The sequence below is a fragment of the Eptesicus fuscus genome, chromosome 19, assembly GCF_027574615.1.
Source record: "Eptesicus fuscus isolate TK198812 chromosome 19, DD_ASM_mEF_20220401, whole genome shotgun sequence".
NCBI lineage: Eukaryota > Metazoa > Chordata > Mammalia > Chiroptera > Vespertilionidae > Eptesicus > Eptesicus fuscus.
The window spans coordinates 31409846-31427046 of NC_072491.1; the positions used below are offsets into that span (position 1 = coordinate 31409846).

Below are 17201 nucleotides of genomic sequence, written 5' to 3' on the forward strand. Positions count from 1 at the left end.
CACAATAGAGTTAGTTAGACTGTTAAGTGATTGAAGAACGGAAACGAAAGAACACTAACTCAAAGTCATTGTTAACCCTGGAGAGAGTTTTATGATGTGGTAAAAAAGCTCTGCCCTTAGCCATATGCCACTGGAAAGATGTTTCAGTACTTGTGATATAGACAGAGAAATTATGTTTTGGATGCCATAAAAATCAGAAGGAAAGATTACATGATAAGTCAGGGATGTTCATCAAAAATATACATCCCTGGACTCTGGGAATTTAATCTGTGCTAGTTTGTTTGATGAAACGCATTCCCACTAAATTTGAGAAACACAGAACATCAGAAGATTCTGAATCCAACAGGTCCAATACACTGAAACACATTAATGGGGATACATCTTGATTGTAAGAATTATACCTCCAAAATGAAAATAGGGTAGAAAGCAAGTTTAATAGCGGTTCCTGTTCAGATGGGAAGTCTTGCTCGTGGGGAGGAATCCCACACTAGATGAGAAGTAGCGCCTTTTAAGATAACTTTTGATCTGAAAGCCAGTAAGATGGTTAGACTTTATAAGAGAACAGTCAGTGTCAAAGAGTATTTCGTACTTTGGGTTATAAATATGCATAACCAAACATGTCATGAATTGATTTTGCCTAGACTTAAATATAAAATGGAAAAGCGCTTCAGGATTTTACAGGACTTCTGGAGAACATCTTCCGTAGCTTTAAACCTATTTCTAGTTTCAGAGTGCCGCGTTATTACAGTGCAGAGCTTCTCGCATTAAATTCCACCTTGCCCCGCCCCCCGCCACTATGTCCCTTGCCCCCCACCACAAATGGGTAAACAGATTCTTACCACGGAAATGGAGTTGGTAAGCAGTGCTCCGTCCTGTCCCAGCATGTTGGACACGGTGATTTCAGGTAGGTCCATGTTTTGTGGATGAAATGGTAGCAGGCCATTATGGTTCATTGGGTGACACAGAGAGTGGTAGCCAGTTTCAACTTCATTCAGGTGCACCAGCGAGTGGTCGGGGAGGGAAGGAGGAGTGATTGGTGGGATGTTGAAGTCCTCACTTTCCAGGCTCGGACCAGGGTAGGACTGCAAAGACACAAAGTGATATTACTGCCAATCATTGCTTCCTTTTTTCTCATTATGAACAAACTCACACACCCCCTTCAGATATTATTACAGGCAGCATTATGGATTTGGCAAAGACATTCCAAACACTCAGATTATCCTGCTGCAATTTCACTATTATGCACGGAAGAAAATTGCCTCAAAGGCACATGCACTTCTCATGCAAGGAGTGCTTCCATTAGGCAGTTTTATTTTTCAGGAAACTGAACACAGGCAGATTTCAAAAGTCCCATTAAATTTTTCCAGAGTTTTAATCTAGCTTAATACCTTTTTCCTAAGAATTGTGGGGAAGGAAGGCAATTTATAAAGTTAATGTTTGATCCAACATGTTTCATAGGACTCCCTACTGCTCAGATCATGAGATGTAATAAAACGAATTCCAGAAGTTCTGGGGCAATTTGCTTTTGGGTTTTGAAAAGCTACATGCTCACAACTGGCGAAGGGCAAGTAATTAGTAAGGAAACAACTTAACAATATGGCATAAGTGTGATTGCATAGAAAGTTTGAGATATGAAAAAAAATTCCACTAAAAATGATTTTTATCACAAAAATTATATCATCAAAGTAAAAATGAAGATAGCTCTTTCTATGTCTGACTATTCAATTTATCTAAGTTATAAAAGTTAGTGTTTAGTTTTCATCAATAATATTGCAGTCACTTAAATTCAGTTCAGCCAATTCTGAAAGGCAAAATTAACACAAATTTTCTATAGTACTAGCTCAGAAATAAAAGTCAATCCGTGAAATAACAACACAGGTAGGACTTTTTCACATAGAAAGTAACTTTAGACAAAAGAGGAAGGGAGGGAACAAAAAGGGAAGGAAAGATTACATGAAGAAACCCCTGTCTAAAAATGGGACATGGCCAATACCGAAAACCTGAGAAAGAACTGAATAATAAAATATTGCTATCAATTAACGTCAAGACACAGTGATATTGAGCAGGTATCCTGGTATGAAAGGAAACAATTTTGGTCCAGATAATTTTTGCAAAGCCTGTCTTTCAAATTAAGCGAGTCTTCACAGTGTTTGAGTGCAAGGGTAACAAGGACTCGTTTGTCTCAGCACAGCGCCTGCTGAAGTGTGCAAGATTTGAAATGAGCAGGCAGAGGGTAGGAGCCAAAGAAAGTAGTGTAAGGTATTCATTGGGTGTTCAGCCAATAAGCTTCATGCTCCTGTGTCCAAGAGCCTGGGGTTATTTTTTCCAGATGGCGTCTATTTGTCTAACAGAAAGAAAATCTTCAAGTTGCACTTGCTAAATGTTGTACAACTTTTGATATATTTGCTTAGGTGCTGTCAGAAGACATGATGAAATGAAGAGCTACTTGGAACATCTGGAATTGAGACCTGGTCACACACAGGCACGTGTAGGTTACAGGCTGGGGGTACATGAAGGAACGGTTTGATTCATCTGCAGATCGTTTCTCTGAAATAGCTAAAGTTCTGCTAAAAACACAAACAAAATCGCCAGCTCTAAAAGTTCAATCATTACTTAACCAAATTTTCCTCTTCACAATGTATCTCTCCCCTCTGAAAAACATATTAGTGCTCTATGTCAAAATTATGAGTTTGATTAAATTTTCACTGTGTCATATATTTTAGACCTTGTGCCTTATAGATCTAAACCATCAGTTCTGGTACAAATATTCATATAAGAAGCATAAAAGATGTGAAATTGGGGGGGGGCATGGAAGAGAGAGGAAACATGTTTATTAATGTTGATTTAATATAAAGCACTGTATTGAGTCACTGACGATGTCTTTATTTAATCCTTACAATAATCCTTTGTGTAGCTATTATTACCCTGATTTCCTGAAGAGAAAATTGAGGCTCAGAAATTAAATACCTTGCACTAGGCAGATAAACAATCAACACAGTAAATATGAGCGATGAATATATGAAGGAGGAAGGCATTTTTATGCTGTAATACTTACATAAGTATTTTAATTGCTACCATTTTATTATGTAGAATGATATAAACTCAACTGTTTCTGAGAAACAAAATTTTATAATTTAAGAATTGGTATTAACATTAATATCAGATCTTTTCTTGTCCCAAATTCCACCCAATGCCACCCCACTAAAATATTTACTCTCTATGAGCACAAGAAATAACCTGTCTTTTTGTCAACATTTTAAAGGCTGAACTCATTGATACATATATTTAAAGAAGTGAATTGGTGTCTCTTTGAAACTTTCCTGGATAAGGCACAATTAATGCCAGCAATAAAGGAGAAAGATGTTTTCAATTTTATAAATGTCATTAAACCTCTGAAATATCCATGGATATTCTACCCATGGTATGCCATAACATTGCATTCTAGAATTTTTCCTGTAGTTACATCTTAATTTGTGGTGTTCTAAAGGAAGGTTTAATTGGTATCAATTTACATTCAGTGATAACAATTATGCTGCAATTGAACTAAGCTATATGGTTTATCTTCATGTAATCACACATTAATGTTATTTAATCCATGCATTTATACACCAAGACCACAGATTCCACAACTTAACCAGTAATAGGTAGTTATGTGGATCAAGGATTTTAACAACATAAGGTTACCTAATAGTTTCTGTTCTTTACGTTCAAAGTCATGGCATGCCATGAGCCTATTACAGTGTAACTGATGCCATATAAAAGTATCATGGCAATTGTATAAATGTCAAAATGTCACATAATCTATAAAAACTTCAATGCTAGACTAATTGCTAATTCCTCAACATTGAGTTCTATGGCATGCCATCTTTATTTTGATTTTTAAAAACTTAATAGAAATGTTTGACTTAATAGTAAGTTATATATTAGAGACAATTTGCAGTTTTGGGGGCAATGTATTAAATAGGATATGATTCAATATTTTTCCTTATTTTCTGTGAAGCTGCCTGGTTAGAATCAGCGTTCAGCATTTGTTGAATGAATTAACAAATGAATCACTAAATGAATGAATTCATGAGTGAAGGAATGTTAAAATGACTCTTTAAAAGCAGTGGTTCTCAACCTTCCTAATGCCGCGACCCTTTAATACATTTCCTCATGTTGTGGTGACCCCCAATCATAAAATTATTTTCGTTGCTACTTCACAACTGTAATTTTGCTACTGTTAATGAATCGTAATGTAAATATCTGTGTTTTCTGATGGTCTTAGGTGACCCTGCTAGCGGTTCTCAACCTGTCAAGACCCACCTGTCGCGACCCACAGGTTGAGAAGCGTTGCTGTAGAGCCTAAGACCATCGGGAAACACAGATATTTATATTACGATCCATAACAGTAGCAAAATTACAGTTATGAAGTAGCAATGAAAATAATTGTATGGTTGGGGGTCACCACAACATGAGGAACTGTATTAAAGGGTCGCGGCATTAGGAAGGTTGAGAACCACTGCTTTAAAGGAACAAAGTTTGTGAATATATACCAGTGTTATACCATGGGCTTGAATAAACATCTTGTATTCCCAAGACTTTGCATGGTCAGTTCACAACATGGTATGTAATGTTCATCTCTCAGCATGTCAGGAAGCAAAAAATATCCTGTGAGAGATGTGAAGGCTTAAGCAGCCGAAGACGGCTGGGGCAGAGAAGTTTGGTGTCCTTCGCTGGCCATCGGTGTGTCGCCTTAAAATGGCTTGCACCTGCCCTGATCGGTTTGGCTCAGTGGATAGAGCGTCGGTCTGCGGACTGAAAGGCCCCAGGTTTGATTCCGGTCAAGGGCATGTACCTTGGTTGCGGGCACATCCCCAGTGGGAGGTGTGCAGGAGGCAGCTGATCGATGTTTCTCTCTCATCGATGTCTCTAACTCTATCCCTCTCCCTTCCTCTCTGTAAAAAAAAAAATCAATAAAATATATATTTTTTTAAAAAACGGCTTGCACCTATCATTCTATAGGGACACAGAGGTCCCAGAGGGTTTGCGTCCTCCTGGCTCTCAGAAGGTGTTGGAGCCTAGTCCCCACTGCAGGTAGAATGTCAGCTAAGGACTTGGTGGGAGCCTTGGTTCCCTATCAGGTCTGATGGCCCATGGCTGGCCATTAGCAAGGGCCTAATTAGACAAGTGGGCAGAGAGGGCCTGGGAGGGTACTCTGGTCATAGAAACAGGAACATTGGTGATGAGGCCCGAGGCTCAGTAATCAGAGAAGGTGACACAGTGGGCCTTCTGCGCTTGTCTACTGACTCCGGGTTCTTTCCTGACTTGGGTTTATTCTCCTCCTGCAAGTCTCAGTGAGGCCAGGTGTTGAAAGGTTCTTTCGTTTTCCAACTCTCTTAGGACCAAAGATCAATTATCCTACCCAATACCCTTGCCTACCCCATGAGACACAGAACGAGTTTTTGTTGTTGTTGTTCTGTTTTTAAGCTGAGTTAGGGACCCCCAGCGAGTCAATCCATGCCCTCTGAGGATCTATGCTGAATGCTGGAGAACAGGTGCGGACCTTCAAGATGGGCTCATCTTTCTTATCACCCTTTTACCCTTCCCAGTCTAGAGATCAGACTTTTACCAGCAGTCTGAGCCATACAGCATTCCTTCTCCCCAAGGAATGATAAAAGTCAGTGTTGACCATCTACACATATGGAGAGAAAATATTTAGGAATCATGGTATGAAATTCAAGCTAATACTTTCAATGTTATCTTGGATCTTCACCATGTTAAAGAAAGGTAAATTGCAAATAAACTTGCAAAGTGATTTGCTCGAAAATACAGCCAGTCTGCAGGATCCAAATGATTAAAAAACTTAAAATTATATTATTGCTACATAACCAGATTCTCCCTGATCTTAAGCTACTCACTGGTCCTAGACACAGGAGAGTCTCATCCTATTGCTGGCGCTGGGATATATCATACACTGTTCACCCCTGTGTGTCCAGGGAGCAGGAGGCAAGGGTCATGGAACATGGGTGGGAGTGGGCTGACCTATCACAATATTTGGCTAATTCTGGAATATATATGAACTTTTCATGGCCACAAGGGGACTGCTGGAAGCATTAAAGTAGTAATTTCAAAATATAACATAATCTTCCTAAAGAGAGTATTTTTCTAGTTCTAAATAATAGATTCAATGACTATCTCAAGTAATTTTCTTAAGTGCTTACCATAGGAATTCGCATAGTGAGCTTATAAAGTGCTACATCTTTCTTGATGAGGAGGAGACAGATTTTGGTCTGGTTGAGGGGCCTCATAACGATTCCCTCAGTGACGGAGAAGGACGGCCACAGAGCATGTCGGGAAGAACTGAGGCTCTGGAGTCCAATAGAAAGGGGCTGCAGCCCGGTTCTTTGAAGCATTTATTTGCATGAATTCTCAGGCAAGTTTCTCACTCCTGGTGAGCCAAAGTTTCAAAATCTGCTTCATGGGGTTCTTATGAGCATTGAAAACAAAAACCTAAGGTAGGTAAAGAGCCCAATAATATACAGTATGTCTGCCACAAAGAAAGTTCTTACAAATGGCAGCTTTAGCATAGCTGCAGTTATTGTTAAATGGGTTTATATATGCCATAGATGGGGTCATAGCCAAGAAAGACAACTATGGACAGCATTGGAGAGAACTCAGACATCATTAGAAAGGAATTTCAGTATACTTTCCATTGATCAGACCTCTCATACTGAAGCAAGGTGTACATAACATATTCACTTAATTGCTCCCCATAAACAGCTAAGATAAAATTTCTCCTTTATTTTAAAGAGGTTAAATTATAGTTTTGAAATGAAAGGATAAAAAGATAGTGGAAAACGGCAAACAGATGAAGGAGGACAATGAACTCATGTCCAATGTGCCACAACGCTGCTTTTGCAGAGAATTCTGCTGGCAGATCAGCAACTCGGGCTGAGCAGTTCCTGACAGTTACACTCCGATCCACCCAGGCAAAAGGCTAATGAATTTGTGAACCAGAATTTCAGTGTCTAAGTTTGCAACAAAAACTATACTTTCTTACTGTCTTGTGTCTGTAGGAAGGCTACCTTCCCTGGGAGATTCCTGGCAAGGAAGTCAAACTGCTAATCAGATGGATCATTTATCAGACGAGAATCCAGAGATGGGGTTAAGAAAGTAACAGCGGGTCCTTCCAGTGTGTTTTGATTTGACCTGTTTGGAAGCTTTTCCAGCCATTAGGCTGAAGTCATTGTCCTTCCCTATGTCCAGCCTGCCCCAGGCCCCACTCCCCGCTTCAATGAAAAAGGAAAGCACATTTCTCACCTGGTTTCTGGAAGACCTCATTCTCCCTGTCTGTTTAATTACACACTCACATTCCTTCTTAATCGTATTGCTTTACATATTCCATGACCTGAGTATCCTGTTTACATTATTTTCTCTTTTTTTGCAATCCACATGTCCTTTGGCTACAGCCTGTTCTTATTTTTTATTCTTATTCTACATTATTACATCTGGAAGTGGGATGTTAATTAGGCTGATTTTTCTTTGGACTACAGAAAATTCTTGTTTTCATACTGTCTAAAGAGTGTGTTAATATATGCTGACCAGGAACAAATAATGGGTAATTTCTTTTGGCCTTTGCCTTTTCTTTTCTTTTTTAAAATCTAGTTTCTCCACCACAGGAACCTTGCATTTGTGGGTCGCTGTCCACATATTGCAATCATTATATAGAGCACTCAATCTTTGGTGACAAGAAGTCCCATAACTCAGAAGAATTTAAAAATATCATCTTGTACATATCTTTAAATTATGTGATGGCTTCATGCAATCATGCATACACTAAAATATGGCTATGGTTATAACATTGTAAAATATGTTTCTCATATAGCTCTTTATTTGAAAGATAAATAAATAGCACTGCCATCAAACATATACAAAATGCCTTAATTTTTAATCTGCAACATAATTCTTGAAAGTTCATGATAGAAAAATGCCAATGTTTAAACATGTTTCATCTTCTATTATTGAAAATTCTTGTAGCATGATTCAAAGAACTGAACAGAAAGCAAAGTAAACTAAGGAATTCATTAGATAAATAATAAACTTCCTCTGTATGTTTCCAGAAGTTAAGATATTGCATGTAATGGTGATTTCTCTCAAAAGAGTTTAAACAGCATCTCCTTTTTCTTTTGAGAAGACTTTTAGAAGTAGGTAGTTTTCAGATTCTTTTGTCTCTGCATGAACAAGGGTTGATCGCTTGAGACTATAATGTATTACTGTGGAAAGCTTCAGTCTGTTACATAAATCATTTTAACACTCAGCAAGAATTGTCCAACAGTGCCATTGATGTGCTCAAACCAATGATCCTGCAAACAATTTTTTTGTCTTTCTTCACGTGTTGCACAATAGCAATAAATCATCTTCATTTAAAAACACACAATGTACTAATTTTTCAAGCAACAGTTATCAAAATGCAATTTTTTTTGGTAGAAAGTACATTTATTTTATTTGTGCTCATTAATGTTGGTACACTGTGTTGAGTAAAAGGCAATGAGTGCCTCATTTTCCAGAGAAGCATTTGCTGTGCACCTACTATGCGTAAGGCATCTGCAAACTGTGACTTGAGATCCAAACAATTACAAGATGCAGTTTGTTACAAAGGAAGTGAATTAGAAGATATATAAGTATCTCGGTTCCCAATAAAGAGCATGTTCAAAGTGTCAGGCTCAGTAATATCAGAGTGTAAATAAAAGAGGAATGATGTGAAGCTGGGATGATGAAGGGATTGTAGTAAACAGATTTACCCTGATAACAGGGCCTGAAGATCAGACACTTCTGCTGCAGTGCACTAAGTGATCAAGGGAGGACCACAAAACTGACAAATGAAGGACTCCAGACAATGAAGCAAGGAGGTTCAACCGCAAGGTGAGGTCGTTAATCTTCAAGAAAATGTCAAGGGCAAGATTGGTTTCACCAATCAAAAAAAAAAAAAAGAAAACAACACACACACACACACACACACACACACACACACACACACACACAAACTGTGGGGTACTGGACCCAATGCAAGCCTTTACTGGGCCTCATTTTTTATTGGATTATGGTTTATCAAAACCAGGGAACAAAGTTTGAATGGGATCAGAAAACAGTGTTAACTTGATGCCGCCCCAGAGAATGTCTGATATTGGGCTAGGATTGGGTGAACTTGGACCCTTGAGGTGCGATGAACGGGCTGAAGCTTTGAGGATCCAGGGGTATCCAGGCAGGAAGCCAAGTACTCTCAGGGCAGGAGCGGGTGGGCAGCCCAGTGCACACTCCTGTGAATCATGACCCATGCCAGGGCCACCTCTCTAGGGACTTCCAGAAAAGTCCTTAACATTTACATATAGACCTTGCTCCTGCCACTAATTCATTCATGACACTGAAATGGGGAAGAGATGTGTTTCTTCACAGTATTATTTGGGGTATACATGAGTCTCCGAAGTGTAGTTTTAGGGGATATTTTAAAACTAAGTGTTGTGTGCAGTTGTTATAAGGACCTGTTCTCTGGCTAAAAACAAAACAAAACAAAAACCCCCTCAAAAAATCCACACACATAAAAAAAAGAAAACCCAAACAAACAAACAAAACAAGCTTCTGGGAAACAAATAATGTACTCCCCCCACAACCCACAGCCCATGCACGGGTGATTAGGGAGAGTAGGCAGAAGAGCAGGAGTTACTTCTGAAACCCTAATGGGGGTCCAAGTATGTTCTTCCGGCAATAGGTCATCATTCCATATGCAGTGTTCAAAGGGGATAATTCAGCCATTTACATTTAATTGTTTGGCATACAATTTTATGCATAAATGCAGTCTATACTTTTTTTAGGTTTCCAAATGTTTTCAATTCTCACATTCAGTTCAAATATCCTGAGATTTAGTTTTATCCTTTTTTTGCTTCATTTTATAAATAATCCATGTTAGCCAGAAAATATACATAAAAAAAAACAACAACACCACTCTTAATCCTACTATTCTGGGGAGAAAAACTCACACTCTTAAGACATGTGTATCTTTCAAGATTTTTTCCATTCATATTTACTACTTCATTTTGTTTTTAAAAATAAAAGTCAGAAATGAAACACGGAGCTAGAAATGATACATGCAAATCTCAATTCATCTCTTCATATAAGTAGTTACTTAATTCCTCTAAGCCTCAGTTCCCAAAACTGTAAAATAGGGATGAAAAATATTTTTCCAATTCATTAAGAGTATATCAGGTTTATATAAGATGATATAAATAATCTGAGTAATATACTGGCTCATAAAAGAATCCGTAAATGTTAGCTACATTACTATTACACCGTCATACAATTTAATCTGATCACTTAAAATGGATCATGAATAATTTTCATGTCGATTAATATCATCTACATTATTGTCTAATTAGCTGCAAGTTATATCATTGTGTGCATGTTCTATAATTTATTCTATTAGTTTCCTATTACCAAAATTTAGGGTGTTTTTTTATTTTTCCCTGTTAGGAAGCACACTGTGATAAATAACCTAATGCATTTTTTCCTTAAGATGATGATCTAGAGTACTATATTTATGTTCAAATGGAATCACAGAATATTCACTCAAGAGAAGACCTCAGAGAATATGCTCCCATTTTACAGATGAACAAATTGAGGCCCAAAGAAATTAAATGATTTGCTTGTATTTAGAGAACTAGTTGGGCAGAGGGGAAACCCATAACATCATTATAAATTTGTTTTTTACATTTAGTAATTAAATAAAATGCAATTTAAAAAACCATCACCCCAGGATATGTTTATTGGTTTTTAGAGAGAGAAGGGATGGAGAAAGAGAGATAAATATCAATGTGATAGAGAAACATCGATTGGTTTCTCTTCATACACCCCCAACTGGAGATGGAACCTGCTGCCTGGGTATATGCCCTGACTGGGAATTGAACCAAGATCCTTCAGTGTATGGGAAGATGCTCCAACCAATTGAGCCACACCGGTCGGGGCCATTGGATCTTAATATACTATTTTAAAATACGTAACTGCGTTTGAGCTTTAATAAATGATATATTTTAAAAACCTGGAGTTAAATTGATTTTTGCTTGTGGTCAGGTTCTATTTGCTAAATCATATGCAGCAGACAACAGGGAGTTGAACTTTCAGTGTTGGCCTATTTTTCTATGGACATAATTCATATGTAAACTAAAAAATACATGCTATGGCCATTCTTTTCCTTTTTGCCTGTTGTGTAGAAATCTGTAAATGTTGGCCTCGTTAACTCACACTCTTCACAAAGGAGCCAGGTTAGTGGAGGAGGGGTCCTAAGCAGACGGCCTGGTCTCTTGGTTTGGCTCTTCCCGGGAATAAGTGGCCGGGAAAAGGAAAGGGAGAGAGGCTCCCGTTTCCGCTCGTCACATTCATGCAATCCCTGCTCTGGACCATTTACCATGGACCCACTGAAGGGGATATTTGAGGATCATCTCACTTCCTAAATGTTTTGCTATAAAGAAAGCTGAGAGGGAAGTACAGCTGAAGATGGGGACATAGAAGAAAAAAGTGTTGAGTAACTGGAGACAATTTCCTGTTTGATGAAGATCAAATCTGTCATCCTTGAGTTGCCGGGAAGTGGGGTCCTTGGGGAAGAAGGGCAGGAAGAGTGAGCCATCGTCTATGAAAAGACCTCCTGTATGTACTTTGTTAACCTTCCGGAGGAGAAAGAGAAAAACGCCACAGGTGGGAAAAGCCCTGGACCCGGACAAGAAAAGTAGTGAGAATACAGAGGGAGCAGGGCAGCCGTGGTGGCAAAGTTTGGAAAAGGCTGGAAAAGAAGAGAAGGAAGGAATTGCTGGTGTGGATGAAAGAAACCAGGGAGAGCAAATAAACCCCTCACCTTGTACAGCTTTTATGTGTGTGTTTGAAGAGAAATTAAATTGCTGCTCTTGCAGGTAAAAGATGGTCATAGAGCTACAATTTCATTTGCTTCAACCTAACGTTTTCAGAGCATCCGCACACACGCTAGTTAACACATTGTAGTTATCTCAATACTCACAAGGATTGAGGTTAGGACGTCAACATTCCAAATTAAAATGAAGCCTGGCTGACCAAGGATGGTGTATGATGTGGGTGCCAGGCATTCCCAGGCCAGAATCCTAGCTCTGATACTAGTAGGTACTTTTTTTTTTTTTTTATGTTTTGCCCATCACTCTACCTTTCTCATCCTTGCTGAATTATTGGAAGGATTAAGTGGAAAAAAAACCCACCTTTGCTTAGTTCCTTGCCAGACACAGGTAGTTGCCAACTGACAGCTATTATTATTGTTAGGGATCTAATTCATTCATTACACTGTGGGTAAGGGGGATGCTAACCTACACTTCCAGCCAAGCAGAAACTTTCTACTAAAACGTATCATCATGTTGACAAGCCAGAAGTTTAACTGAAGTCAGAGCATAAGAAATAAACAGCTGGAGGCTCTTGGTCCAGATGAGTCCAGACTGTCCCTAAAGGCAACTTCTGTAGAGGGCTGCTGGCCTTGCACCACAGCCATCTTATTGCCTGTCCCCAACCACCATTCCTCTAAGGCCACTTGCTTGCTTTGTGAGTTCAGAAAATAAACCCACAGTGGGTTAGCTCTTCTTGAGGGAGGGCCTTCTCCTGAAATGCCGGAAGCCCAGCTACATCCAGGGAGGCCTTCATTACTGGTCTCAGCTCGTGACCATCGAGAGCCCTAGTTAGTTTCAGACCAAGCTATTCCATCTGAATACTCAGGTGCTAGGACTCAGAAGTCACTTGTTTGCTATTGAAAGGATCAGTCATCATAACTTATAAACAGCAAGGAATGTACAGAGAACATTTTCCCAGACTGTCACCAATTACTTTCAAACCATTAGGGTTATAGGTATACATGTTTATATCCAAACTGTGAAATAACACAGATCAGAAAGAGCACAGGAGAAAGAAAAAGAATACGGATATAGATGAAGATTAAACTGAAACCTTTTTTGTGTTTCTGGGAAGTCTCACTAAATCTGCTCCCAAACCGAGGAACCGAAACTGCAAAGGGAAACTTGACACTTTTTTAAAGGTGTCTGGTTGACAGACGAGGATATAAGAAGGATGTCTCAGAAGAGATGCAGGTGGGTGGAAAATACCTCAGCTTTTCCAAGCCTCAGTGTTCTTATACTGAAAATGGGCAAAATCGTGTTTCGTTGATATATTGGCATATTAAAATTTGAGGGTTTGTTTAGAACCATCTTTAAGTCCCTTGGAAATGAAGACAGATGACATTGTTCAACATATTACTATCTTAAGTTAAATATTACATTTGTTTTTAGACACTCTTTAATGACAGGTTTATTAGAATAAGTGCCAGAAAAATATCGAGAATGTTATACATTGAAAAATTTAACAGGAAGGATCACTTCATTTTTCGTAATTATTCGTGTGCTAACATTAAAAGAAATATTCCAAATACAATTCTAAACAAGCCAAAAGGCTGTCTTCAAAACGTATCAACTGCAGCTGCCTAGCTGGCCAGGCTGTGTACTAGAGCCACACACCTCTTCCCAGGGCCTAAAAGTCCTGGGGTCACTTGACAGCTTCCCACTGAGCAAATAATCTTCCAACTGGAGCTTAATACTTAGAGAATTTGTTGTTACCACCATGCTATTCCATTCAGATATTTTCATAATTTTTGTCCCTGAAATTTGTTTTCCCAATGCTTGAAAATCATACTGTTAGACAATTATAATAAAATTCTTGAGCATATCAGCCACAAACATTCATTTTCTGAAATAAAAAATGAGTCTTATGTTCACAAATCCCACAGCTTGGAAATGTATATGATACACAACATTTAACCTGTCAGCAGCCTCATTAGTGTCAATGAGTAGGAACTGGCAATCAGTAGATGGTGCGCTCTACATGTGTTTATGTTTTAAAATGTTCCTGAAATAGCTCCATTAAAGAGGTTGATATAAAACACTTCTACTGGACAAATGAATTTCAGCTTAAATTTTATGGTCTACTTAAATTTTGTTTGAAGAATTCATATTTCTCATGTTAAATGATCATTTATAGCTAACAGTCAAAACCCAACTAAAAATAAATAATAAATAATAAAGAGTCGGGTAAAGAATCCTCTGAAGTTCACCCTCACCAATATATAAATGATCAAGAAAACATGCAGAAAGATGGATGTGTGTTTGACTATCGAGAGCCCTAAGATATATATTTGTATGGTGCCTGTTTTCAGTATCCATACAGCTATTAAGACATTTTTATAAACTGTAAGAAATATGTGAGCTATTTCAAGATATAATTCTGAAAAACAGACTTCCATGTAAGAAGCCAATTTAGGAAGAAAACAACATAAACAATAGTAACTTGTGTGCTCAAGTGAAGCATCTTTTTAATTTTGAGTAATGAAGATGTCAAGCCAAATGCTAGAGTAGTTTAACTTAATTAGGTGGCCTATTTTTCCAGGCATCCTTTCATTTCCCATTGAAAACTCAGCTTGTATGCAAGGCAACAAGAGCAATTTTGTCTGTAATGAATACCTCCGGGACTGTGCAGAGTAATCATTTGAATGTTACACTGAAGACTGGTTTGAGTAACTAGTTTGAGCTTGTTAAGATGCCAGACTTTGTTGGACTAACTAGATTACTCAAAGCGCAGCAGCTTTGCCATTTTATTGGGTCAATGGTCAAAAAGTCAAGTTGACTTTACTCCTGAAATGTCTGCCAAAAGGAACCAATCTAAAAGTAATTGGTCTAATTTATAGTTTAAATTTATGTCATGATCATGGAAATTTTATGGCCCATAGTCAAGAATTTTTTCCCCAAAAAAATGCTCTTAGAAATATACTTTCTAGGCCCTTTTGTTATACCTCATTTACATTTGAACCTGGAGAATATTCTCATTAGGAAAACATGTAATTAAAAATACAGATATAGTTATTAATATGTTTGCAAACTCAGAACATTATAAGTCTAATAGATTTAATAAAATAGTGTACAAAAAAGAAGGTGGAGAGTCCTTTTGGTTCTACAGCCTTTGTATTGCTGATGACAAACAGCAACATGGTATTATTGCAACAATAACTGCCTACTATTATCTAGTTTAGCATCACACTAATTATGTGAGCCCTGTACTTGAAATGATTCTCTGGAAAGGTGGGAGAGCTGGTGCCTTTTGTTATTGTGTAGAGGTGTTGACACCAGACAGAGGGGTGCTAGTAGAATGGGATGGGGAGGGCCAGATTTACTAAATGTCTATAACACAGGGTTGAAAATCATTGCATATAAAAAATTCAAAGTATTAATGTGATTTAAAAATGTACACAAAATATTTGAATTCATTTACTCATCTTTCAACAAAAGAATGCTGCATACCTCTGATGTGTTATTGTAGGCACAGGTGATCCAGAGAGAAATAAGAGTGAGTCCTACCTTCAAAAATTCATAATCAGGTGGGCAAAGAAAAGGAAATTGATACCAATTTTAGGATGCCACATGCCACAGAGGGGCACATATGTGCCTGGATAACTCCGACTTACACATACTAGAGGCAGGGAGGTGTGTGATTAGGGAAGAAAGATGGATCATTCAGCGACAGTGAGAGGAGAAATGGAAAGGTAAAAGTGGGATGGGATGAGATGAGTTAATGAGAAACCATGGGGCCCAAAACTCAAGCAGTAATTACGTACAAGGAAAAGAGGAGTCAGATTCAAAAGTTATGCAAAAAGGTGAATCAACACTATCTGCAATTAACTCAGGGCTGAGTGATAGGGAAGACTGTCCAAGTTTCTGTCTTGGGAGATTGGGTAGGTGGTGTGAACTGTTATGACTACAGGCAATATAGGAAAAAGAAGTGTAGGGGGTGAGAGAGTTGGCTGAAGATGAATTTCGATTTTGATGCATTGGTATGTTGAGGCTGAGCTATTGTCAGGGACAGGTGTCCAGTGAAGTTAAATCAAACCCAAAATTCACATGAGAGAGCTGCCCTAGATCCACAGGCGCTCTTCAGCTTTTATATTCAAAATGTGTGGTTTGAAATGTATGTCCAATGTTTAGTTAGTTGTGTGATTCTAGAAAAAAAGAAATTGTCTATTTTATCATTGTTGTTTTTTAACCTTGAGATTTGAGGGCCCAGGTAAGAGAACATTTCGGTGGAGTAAGAGAAAAGAAGCAGAGAGAAACCTGATCACAACCTGAAAATCATCTAAAATGGGGTTCTCAGTTCAGGACATTTAATATTTTGAGTTTACTATGATGCTCAGAATTCAGAACAAAAATTTAGTTCATACTTAAGGGATACTTGTTCATGGAAAGAAGGAGGAAGAAAGGAAACTAAGAAGGAGGAAGGGAGGAAGGGAAGGAATGAAGAAAGCAAAGGAATAAGGATGGAAACCAAACAGAAAAAAATGGTTTAGTGAAATAGAGGCCAAGGTCAAGGAGGAAGTGACTTATTGAAATATGTTCCAATCAAGTAATCAAAGCTTCTTCATGACTTGACACCAGAAAAATCTGATTCCCACTATTAAGCAATTATCTCTTATATAAAAAGACCAGTCCTTTTCAACAATTTTCCCACAGGATCCCAAAGGAGGCATGAAGGAGAGGGCTTCCTGCTGGGGAAATGGGTTGCCAGTGCGTGTGGAAAAGTTGGAATACACAGGTAGCCATGGAAAATGATATTCTGGGAACTGCCAGAGAAGAACGAAGAATGAGAAAAAGTAATGGCACATATTCAAAAGCAAACATAAGTAACTAACCTTTGTGCCATAGGAAGTTCTGATAAAAAAAAACCCCACAGAAACAGACTCCTCCTCTGTTTCCTTTGATGTACGCAATTCAAAGGAACATTTATAGCTGGAGTACAATCACAGGTGAGGCTACGGAAGGTACTACGATTCTGGAGCCTGGAGAAAGGGCCTGGGATTTTTTAGGGAAAGAGAAGGACCTCATAGCATGTGAGTCTGAGTGGGTCTGGGAAATGTGGAGAAGAGATGGAGTTGGGGGGAGAAGCCCACCCTCTCTGCCTTATTGTTATGTGTTCTGGCACATGGTCAATCAAACATGACAGGTTAGGAATGAGAAAGGAGTGAATTGATGAGGGACTGTTAGCCTCTCTTCAGTCGGCTTTCCTTTCATTAGCCCACTCACACTTGCCCACAACTCTACAGGAGGGAACCTGCGATTTCATGAGGTTAT

The 17201-nt window shown here is 38.5% G+C and overlaps 1 protein-coding gene across 1 annotated transcript in view; it reads right to left on the reverse strand.

The window, feature by feature from the left end:
• Positions 1-17201, reverse strand: part of TOX (thymocyte selection associated high mobility group box) — a 301503-nt gene that overhangs the window by 128629 nt on the left and 155673 nt on the right. The window contains exon 3 of the mRNA XM_008143313.3: positions 840-1082. Coding sequence (XP_008141535.2) covers positions 840-1082 — 243 coding nt within the window. The remainder of the gene's footprint in view (positions 1-839; positions 1083-17201) is intronic.